The 10164-nt window shown below is 33.1% G+C and overlaps 1 protein-coding gene across 4 annotated transcripts; it reads left to right on the top strand.

Annotated features, from left to right (window-relative positions):
* Nucleotides 1-684: 684 nt before the first annotated feature.
* Nucleotides 685-10164, top strand: LOC133314979 (probable ADP-ribosylation factor GTPase-activating protein AGD14). Of its 4 annotated transcripts, none has more exons than XM_061516529.1 (13): nucleotides 685-991; nucleotides 1652-1713; nucleotides 3221-3308; nucleotides 3398-3459; nucleotides 3562-3658; nucleotides 4285-4734; nucleotides 5574-6263; nucleotides 6399-6542; nucleotides 6628-6744; nucleotides 6860-6946; nucleotides 7397-7538; nucleotides 7747-7792; nucleotides 9766-10164. In XM_061516529.1, exons 1-13 carry the CDS (start codon nucleotides 896-898, stop codon nucleotides 9818-9820), a joined length of 2136 nt encoding a protein of 711 aa, XP_061372513.1. In that variant the 5' UTR covers nucleotides 685-895; the 3' UTR covers nucleotides 9821-10164. The 4 variants fall into 4 exon arrangements, 3 of the variants coding, with proteins under 3 accessions (XP_061372513.1, XP_061372514.1, XP_061372515.1); XM_061516530.1 differs by having other exon boundaries at nucleotides 6414-6542; XM_061516531.1 differs by having other exon boundaries at nucleotides 6423-6542.

Here is a 10164-nt window from a genome sequence, read left to right on the forward strand (position 1 = left end):
ATAGATAAGCAATATAATTATTCCATCTAAATATATTTTAAATTGACTAATTATTATTTACAATTTCCAAAATTGTGATAGTATTGAGAAATAAAATAAAGTTCAAATTAACATGTGGGTGTTGAAATGTCACACAAAATTGTTAATTAATATTTCTGAAAAAGATAGCTTCCGCCCATCTGTGTGTTTTGTCACTGTCTGCTGGAATCTGATTGGAATCCTCAAAGTGGGTCCCCTTGTCCCCTTCTTCATTAAACACCCTTTCTTTATTACTTACTTTAACCAAAAAACTTGTACTCTTTTTTGTTTTTAATGTGAATTTTAATCAAGATTTGAATCTCACCTTCATTATTTTCTAGAAATATTTTAATCTGCACAAGTAAAAACAAAAAATTAAAGCGAAAAAGCAAAAACATTTAGAAAAAAAAAAAAAAACAGACATAAACGTTAACACTTGTCTCTTTCCGTTACTTTTCAGAAATAATCCTGTGAACTTTTGAGTTGTAACTTGAAACTAGAAGACGATGAGTGTGTTGGAAACTAAAAAAAATAAAAACAAACAGAGTTAAATTTATTTATTTTAAATAACTAAAATTTGTTCCCAGAAAAAACAAAAAAAACTGTAAGAAAATGTGTGCATTATTGGTCTCTCTTCTTGTTCAGTTGTTCCTGTGAACAAAAAAAACCACACAGAGCGTTTCCAAGTTCCTGAGTCACTCGAACTTCTTTCTTTGCCGAAATTGAATTCCACCATCACTACGTCGTCGTTTTCACTTTGTCGAATTTTCCGTCACCGTAGCTGAAAATTTTGCATCTCTGAGGGAATTCCCCCCCCCCCCCCTTTTCGATTACAGTTTCTAGGGTTTACCGTTTCTCTCTGGTGATTGTTTTGGAAATGGGAAGCAGAAAGGAAGAAGAGAGGAATGAGAAAATCATCAGAGGTCTCATGAAGCTTCCGCCGAATCGAAGATGCATCAACTGCAATAGTATGGTAAAATTTTCGCACTTCCTTTTCTTTCTTTCTTTCTATTTTTGTTTTCTCGAATTTTTTAATGGAAGTGTGTTTTTGGTTTCAATTCGTTTTCGTTTTGAGTTTCCGTGTAATGTGGTTAATTCAGAGTTGAAACGTTTGGCGCTGAAGTGGTTTGGTTGGATTGAAATGAGAAAGCTTGGGAGTGTTTCAGGAAGTTGAGTTGAACATTGAATTGAAATTTTCAATTTTTTTTTTTTTTTTTGAGTTATGATGGGTCCTCCAAAATTAAAATGCTTTAGATGAAATTTGCATAGTAAATACTAAATAGTATTTGCTGAAGATGTTATCTGTTTAAGTATTTGAGGATTATTATTATTATTATTATTTATTTTTTGCAATTGAACCTTTGATGTTCTGTTTATTTGTATCCATTTTGGGGTTATATAATTTTATCATTATTATTATTATTGTTATTTATTTATTTATTTATTTGCAATTGAACCTTTGATGTTCTGTTTATTTGTATCCATTTTGGGGTTATATAATTTTATTATTATTATTATTATTTTATGGATTTTTGACTATTTGTGAAGAGAAATACTTTTTGAAAGTTTTATCTCTCCTATTATAAGATGATGAGTCCCAGTCAATTGACATGTAATTTAATTATTTGTACAGGGTCCGCAATATGTTTGTACGAATTTTTGGTCCTTCGTTTGCGTGACATGCAGTGGAATACAGTGAGTTCATTTTCATTTCATTAAATATACGCTCTGTGTTCTTTCAGTCTTTGATTTACTTTTTAAGAAAGGTAAGCTACTTTTTATTGTTTGTCAAGTCTGGAGTGTTTAAATGTGCCTGGCATTTTCAATGGAGATAACACATTCCGTATATAAAGTCCTTGTTAAAAGTTTTGACTTTTAAAATTCAGGTTTGAGTGTAGACTATATATATATATATATCATAAACACCTTATTTAAGTATATTGGTTAGTATACTTGGGTTTTGTATTACCAGGTTCAGCTAATTGTTATGTTTCTATTTGCATTCAAAGACAGTGATAATATAATAGTACTTTTAAGTCTTAAAATGTTTGTAGTGCATGGGTGATTTTAGATGATCTTATGGTTGAAATGTATAACGCATATGTGAAAATTTTAAGTGCCCTCAATATTCTTTAAAACATTCATCTCTATTGTAGTTTATAATCCACTTGTAATTAGAGGAACTCTTAAACTCAGAAATGGGAGTTCTTTTAAACTTCTGTTTTACTTGTGTGCCATGCTTGATGCATGATAAAATTAGAAAACGAGGAAGCCGCTAAAGTAATAATGATTGCTTTTTAAGAAAATAATATATTTTTATATTTAATAAATCCATTATGTTCACACAAAATATAAGCCTTGCTTTTTCTTTTTTTGAACAATATGTTCTATATAAGAGGGCGAGCCTCGAGCTGTGGTAAAGCTACACTTGTATGACTGAAAAGTCACATGTTCAAATTTAAGAAACTATCTTTTTGCAAAAATGTAAGGGTAAGGTTGAGTACAAGGATTTCATCAACTTTACCCTTGCAAGTTGAGGTTTCATGGGGGGTAGTTTAACAATATGTTCTATATCCTGTTCACTTTCTTTATGATGCTGTGTGCATATTTTTTATAGTTTAATGGTGATGGGCTTATGGGCTGAAAGGGAAGGAATGAGTGAATTAGTTAGTTAGTTAGGGAAATATTCTAGAAGGTTCTTGGTTGTTAGGATATAAGGGAGGGGAGTGTGTGTAGTGAGGCATGCATGTATTGAGTGAAATGGGAATTGGGAAAAGGATCTCTTGAGGCCTAGGTCTTTGGCTTTGAGGGTGAGTTGAGGTCTCTTTTGGTTTATATTTCTGCATTGTCATTTTCTTTCGTCATTTTCCGGTAGTGGAGTTTGTAATCGTTATCTGTTGAAGTTTGTAGGAAGAATATGGAGTTTATAAATGTTCTGTTTCTCTTTTGTTATTGTGGATACTGTCACAGCATGTATCTCTAAAGTCTCATTGAGTAATAGAAGTGTTTTTCTTGTTCATTGCTGTTAAATTGTTGTTGCATTTGTTTGGCTTCCATCAAATGGTAATAAATTATTCGTAGTCTTACTTTTACTATTTATCCTTTTTGGAAAGTCATGTAATTTTGTTGGAGCTGAATTAGTGGTTTTATTTGGTATAATTTACAAGTGTTGAAATTACTTCTTTAACTTTATATCATGCAGTCGTGAGTTTACCCATCGTGTGAAGTCTGTATCTATGGCAAAGTTCACTGCACAAGAAGTTGATGCTCTTCAAAATGGGGGTAACCAGGTACAATGGTGGATCGTCTTCCTTTTGACATTTGGTGCCACTTTATTTCCTTGTCAAAATTAGATTTATCTGTGATTATTTCATTTCAGCGTGCAAGGGAAATATATTTGAAAAATTGGGACTTCCAAAGGCAGCGGTTGCCAGATAGCAGGTCCAATTTTTTTAGTTTTCTGTTAAGGCTATTAAATTAACACGATATTTACATATCTGAATATAACTCATTATGTGACGTTATCATGTTTTGATTTTGCAGCAATGTTGATAAAATAAGAGAGTTTATAAGGAATGTATATGTGGATCGAGGATACGCTGCAGCAAGGTCTTCTGACAAGCCTCCAAGAGATGTGCAGGCAATATATTTTTAGATGTTTATCTGCATATAAAAGAGGGCGAGCCTCGAGCATGGTAAAACTGCTCATTTGTGACTGAAAGGTCACGAGTTTGAATCCGGAAAACAGCCTCTTTGCAAATATGCAAGTGTAAGGCTGTGTATAAGGATTACTCTCACCTCTACCCTCGCTAGTCGGGATTTAATAGGGAATGGTTTTATTTGTTTATCAGGATAACTATTCTTCTCTGAAGCTTATTTTGCCTTAGTCTTAGAGTTGGATATCTCAATTTTTTCTCGAAACTGAAGTAATGGATATATTTGGTAGTGCAGAATATGTTTTAGTGTTTCCCTTGTTTTAAAATATTAGATTTTTAATTCAACTCAATTCAGTTCTAAACATTGCACGAGTAAAGAAATATACAAAGAAATAAATGAATAAATTGATCGTCATGGTTTTATTTCTTGTATTGTGCTTATAAGTATTTAATGTAAATTTTCTACTTTTGAATTGCATTGAAGTTAAATGTTTGCAATTACAAACGAAATCCACTAGACATAATTGATTACTTCAGTATCCTTGTAATCGGAATTAATTTTTACCCTTTAGTTTAATGCCGAACATGTTATATTTGCAACTGATTGTAGAGCCCTAGAATCCATGAAGATGATACAAGGCGTGCTAGTTCTTATCACTCGTTTTCTCAAAGTCCTCCATATGATTACCAATATGAAGATCGAAGATATGGAAAACAAGCAGCTGCACTGACCAGGAAACCTGGTTCAGATAAAGTTCGCTATGAAGGAAAGATGAGTAGTATTATCTATAGTCCTGGTCGTTTCAGTGATCAAGTATATGGTGACAGATTTGCAAATGAGGGATCTGGTCCCAGAATTTCTGACTTTTCTGTGTCTAGTGGTGGCGAACAATTCAAATCTGATGTTCACTCTCCCAATTCTGAAAAGGATATTGGGTTTAATAGTCCACCCTATCAGCGTTCTGGTGCCCGTTCAAGTGAAGATGTATGGTCTCATGCAAGAAGTACATCTCTGGAAACAAATTCCAAGAGAGAAGCAGATGGAATTCATCATCCCCAGGTTTTTTTTTTTTGTTCTTTTTTCTATGGGAGATAAATAGATGCGTGCTTGCTTAAAGATAACTTTTTTTCCCATAATAAACTTGTATCAATGAGGGTGAGCCTTGAGCAGTGACCAAACTATTTTTTTGTGAATGAAAGGGTAAGGTTCAATACAAGAATTTCCTCACCCCTACCCTTGCAAGTCGGGGTCTCATGAGGAGTTATTTTAATAAACTTATATCAATATTAATGGTGAGTGCTTCTGAAGGTTATTCACATTTTCACTTTTCTGATTATCTGATGTGAACCAAAAAGATTTAGATGTCTAAAATTTGTATTGGAAAATATTGGTTCAGATAAAATGGTTTTTCATTTAGGAATCAATTATAAAGATATAAATCTCAGTTCTTTACCCTTAACATTGGAGGCCATAGATTTGGGATTAAGCTGAAAACGTATTTTATCCTGCTGTAGGCATGTAAAAAAAACTCTGTATTTGTCTGTAATGTGTCTTCTTGATCAGTTTTTCACTTGATTTCACTGTCTGTTAATGTCAATCGCATCTGTAACGGTCCATTAAAAAGTTAAGATGCGAAGTCTTCTTTTTAACTCTCACGTCTGCTGAAATACAAATGGGACTTCTGATTGATTTGTTTAATATTGGTGTCCAGACTTTCAAAAGCTACCTTTCTAAATTGGTGAGGGATTGACTGAATTGGGTAGTTTATTGTGGTTTGAGTTTTCTTGGTGAATAGGGATTTTTTTTTGTTATATTCAAAGTGCTTGTGATGTTATTTCCGTAGTATGCTGATCATGTGTTTCTCTATTACATGACATTAATTTGTACTATTTTCCCAGAGAACTACTTCACTAGGATCAACAGACAGCAACCTGTCATCCTTAAGATCTTACAATTCTGGTGGTTTAGTTGATTTTTTCTCAGAACCTATCCAAGCTTCTGGATCTCTTCAGAATAAAGTGTCTTGTGTTCCACAGCAATCTGGTCTGGGAGGTTCTGTTAGTTCAGATCTTTCCAAGGCACCGGTGGCACATAAACCATCATCTTCATCAGCTTCATCTGTTGATCTTTTTCAGTTGCCAGCTGCACCTTTTAAGGCTTCAGCAGTGGATCTGTTTCAGACATCTGTTTTATCAGCTGTTCCATCTATCAATGAGATTCAACCCACGCAAACATCCCAACCATCATCTGTTGACTTCTTTGTTGATGCTTTTCAGCATCCATCTGCTTCAGCCTCAAATGAGAAGTCAGTAGAGTTATCGGTCCCCGAAAATGAACGATGGGCAACATTTGACACACCTCAACACACAACATCTACTGCACGAGTTGAAATTCCAGCAACAGTATCTTCAACTGCTGACTCTTTGCAGGAAATATTTGATCCATTTTTAATCTTAAATGCAAATATGCAATGGCCATCTTTTGAAACATCTAGTGTTAGTGTTCCTTCTTCAGTTAAATCTAATATATGGCATGATGGTGTGCAAAATGGAGAAGAACAAGTTTCTGTTACAGCCACAAAGAGTCAAGTAAGTACTATGAAGTTTGGTGCATGTCTGGTTTGTATTCTTGTGCTATACTCCATAAGAAATACACAATATCCTATGCTTTCTTAAACCTTTCGAAATTGAAGACACCATGAAATAAATTGAAACTTAAATCAGATTTGGTATGTTGAGACTGAACAGCCATGGAATGCATTTGAAGATTCTGGCACTGCTATTCCTGTGGATGCCCTTAATCAAGGATTACAAGTGCACAATCTTCCGTCAACTGATGATCAGTTTTTGGAAATACAAGCTTCTGAGGTTGGTGTCTTTATGATGTACTAGCATGATAGTCTGTATGTTTTTGAAAATAGAAAAAATTCTCAACATGTATTTCTTTTACCAGCTATCCAATAAAGGTGGGATGCAAGGCATTGCCCCTGTTAACGGGTTTGATGATCATGATCTCTCATCACATTTTGTTAGTGGCTTACCATATCCTCCATCTGCATATCCTCAGATGGTTTGTGATCTTAGATTGCTTGAGATTTCTTGTTTTTCAAGTGGCAGTTCTATCTTGTTTGTTTGTTTTACTTTAATTTTTTTTTTTAATTCATTTATTTTGTTTCTTCTTTCAGGGAGGGGTTCAACCTAATGAAATCAACCGTAAATCAACTAATCCATTTGATTATCCCTATGATTCTGATGTAGAGCACAATAATATGGTATGTCATGTTCTAACTGTCCATAAAAAATTGTTGCTACCCCACCACCCAGCTCCAAAAATCTAAAGTACTTTTTATGTAGATTTTCTAGAAAGCTCCTTTTTTTGTCCCATTTGATGCTTTCTTCACTTCTGAAACCTGAAATATGCTTATAATTCTAAAGCACCTTCTATTATGATCGAAATTAACATTCTGAAAACTACTGCCTAGTTTTCTCTTGTTGATGTATTAGTCCTGTATACACTTATATCACCGTAATTTAAACTCATAACATGCTTGTATTGAACGTCTGAATTTACATATAATTTAGATGTTTTTAGTATGTCTAAAGCTCAACCTTTACTGCTGCATACTGATAATTTTTAAATTTGACTGTGGATTTTGGGATATAGGATACAGAGAGATAGTAACTTGTTCTTCAGTTTTCTGTTGTCTGTAATATGTGTGCAGTTTCCATTGCAATTCCTTGATATCAGCTCTTTGCAAGCTGCTCTGCCGGATTCCCAGTTACCACCCACCTTCCACAGTGGTATTGCTGAACCATGGCTCCCTCAAAATTCAGTGAACCCTTATATTTCCTCTGCAGGACAAGGTAGTCCTTCAAGACTCATACTAAAAGTTCAAACAACATTTTATTTATAGTTGTCTGACTTCATCTCCACTGCTGTTAGAATCATCTCATTTATGTTCACACAAGTAAATGCTATTCTTATATCTGTTAGTAGGATTTTAATGCATTTCAAATATCTGGTAAGATTTTCTTACTGTCATCCTATTCTGGTTTTGGTTCAATTATATAGGTGGTTTCACACTCATGGCTGCACAACCACCAAGTTCCCAAATACCGTAAGTTATACATGGCCCTTTTTTTTTTCCTGGATACGGCGGTTGAGATGCATTGTAATCTATCAATGTGTGTTTACCTTGTGATTTTATTCTTTCTTCTAAGATAATAAGTTATTGACGTTTTCAACTCAGTTGTCACCAGTCACCGCCGTTAGAAAAATGTTGTTGGGGAGTTTCTGATATCACCTTTCATACAAAATCAATGATTCAAAATATAACATGCTCTAAAATACTCACAATGGAGGCAAGCAAATGCTATTGGGAGAGAAAGACCTTCACTTAGTTGTCTTAAGTTTTTGAATGGTCCACCCAGTGGCGGAGCCGGCTCAAAAATTTAGGTGGTGCCAAAAAATTTAACATATTAAATTATCAAAATATTTATCGTAATTACACAAATTTATCAGGAAAAAAATTTACTATGAATTCTAACATAGTTATCTAAATTATGTACTAAATAATGTCACATAATATTAAAAGTTCAAATGAACAATTGTCGTTGATTATATATCAAAACAAATATATAAAAATGCACTAACCTTTTCGGTAAACATTTCAAACATAAGAATTTTACTTTCCTCCCACAACATAATAAGTAATAAACCAAATATTATCCTAAGGATATGAAAACACACAAATATAATAATTATATGTATAATAAGCATTATCCTTCGTCTCCTCTTTCATTATCTCTATTCCTTAAAGTTTCAATATCTCACGTTAGAGAACATCGCCCTTGTTTGCAACAGCCATAAGCACGATGGAAAGTTCTCACATTTGGGAATTAGGTTTTTGACTATTCTTTGTGTGTGCAATCACCCAAAACAAAATAGTTCAATGGACCTTCATATTTCATAATTATAGTCCTATTATTTATTTAGTTTCATGATTGTTACTTTCAAGGGTTAAGTGTTTATCCTTTTAAATGACACAAATTATATCCTTTTAGTTTTTAACACTATGTCTTACCGGTAAGACATAGTTATAACATGGAAAAAAAATTCTCTCCACATCAGCTGAAGTGACTGAGGAAATAGAAAAAAAAAAAGTAATTTTTCATATTATAACTATGTTTTACCGGTGAGATATAGTGTCAAAAACTAAAAGGATACAACCTTGTGTCCTTTAAAAGGACAAACCCTTTTTCCTACTTTTAAATGTGTTTATTTGATTTAGTTGGGCCCAAATTTTGAGATAGGTCATCTATTCATTTTTGTGATTAAGTGTAGAAGTCTTTCTTTTTTAAATAATAAGAGTAAGAATAACTAACATAACTTATTAGAATAAAGCAGAAAAAAAATATATACAGGATAAAAAATAAAAAAAGGTAAAATACAAAAATAACCATACTATACATCCTTATTATTTGTTTGCATTTACATGATTTGTTGTTACTTTGTATTGAGTATTTGATTTTCTATTTAAGTGGTGCCAAATTATAATTTTTACCTTAGTTAATTATAATTAATTACATAATATATATAATAAGTAAAAAACAAAAAAAAACAAGCAGGTGCCAAGGCACCTGCTGGCCTTCACGTGGCTACGCCACTGTCCACCCTTCATGGATATCCTTGGTAGTCATGAGTAAACTTCATCAAGTCACTGAAGCCACATGATCTTTGTATGCCAATATTGAACGGATTGTGCTGGCCCATTGGGTTCTGGCTTTAATAGATCCAATGTGCAATTGTAATATATTATATAGTTGAAAAGTCTATAAATTTTCCATGTAACGTATGCAAAATTTTAATATTATTTTATATTTTAAATTTTTGTTGTTAATTAATAGTAATATAAAAAGCTGCTTTATTATATGGAGGTGTATTTTCAGCATGGGGGTAGATTGGAACAAGTCTCACTATCATAGGAAAAAGTGACCCTATAAAGTTAGCGTGGGCAACTTCTGGTAGTATGGTTTTTTTTGTTTATATGTTTTCGGATGTTCATTGATTTTTTGAGTTGATAATTTACAGGAATGTCCAGACACAGGGACCAGTTGCTTCTTTTGGGGGTAATCCTTTTGCATAGGATTATGCTGTAGAAGGTGGAATCAGTCATCTAGAGATTTATGGATAGCCAGTTTAGTTACTCATGAGAAAGATGTCAATGCTTTTGTTTTTATCAGATTAAACTGTTTTTCCCATTACTTTCATGGTAAGGAAGGCCTTGCAATTCATAGTCCCTACTATGTATAGGCCATGCATTTGTAATGTTGTAATTGAATGTCATTGTAGTTAGAATTCTTGATGTTTATTAGTGTTGTGGCAGATAATGAACATGATCAAATTGGATTTTAGATTGAGAGACTTTTGAAGGTATTCGACTTGGTTTGCAATTGTAATTGGACAGAGTTCAAGAGCATTTGATTTTCT

This window comes from Gastrolobium bilobum, unplaced genomic scaffold (assembly GCF_033153095.1).
Source record: "Gastrolobium bilobum isolate Gb01-03AN ecotype WA unplaced genomic scaffold, APGP_CSIRO_Gbil_v1 utg1154, whole genome shotgun sequence".
Classification (NCBI taxonomy): domain Eukaryota; kingdom Viridiplantae; phylum Streptophyta; class Magnoliopsida; order Fabales; family Fabaceae; genus Gastrolobium; species Gastrolobium bilobum.

Coding starts and splice junctions, on each gene's coding strand:
- LOC133314979 (XM_061516529.1), top strand. CDS start 896: ATGGGAAGCAGAAAGGAAGAAGAGAGGAATGAGAAAATCATCAGAGGT. Junction 992..1,651: donor GCATCAACTGCAATAGTATG/GTAAAATTTTCG, acceptor TTATTTGTACAG/GGTCCGCAATATGTTTGTAC. Junction 1,714..3,220: donor GTGACATGCAGTGGAATACA/GTGAGTTCATTT, acceptor TATATCATGCAG/TCGTGAGTTTACCCATCGTG.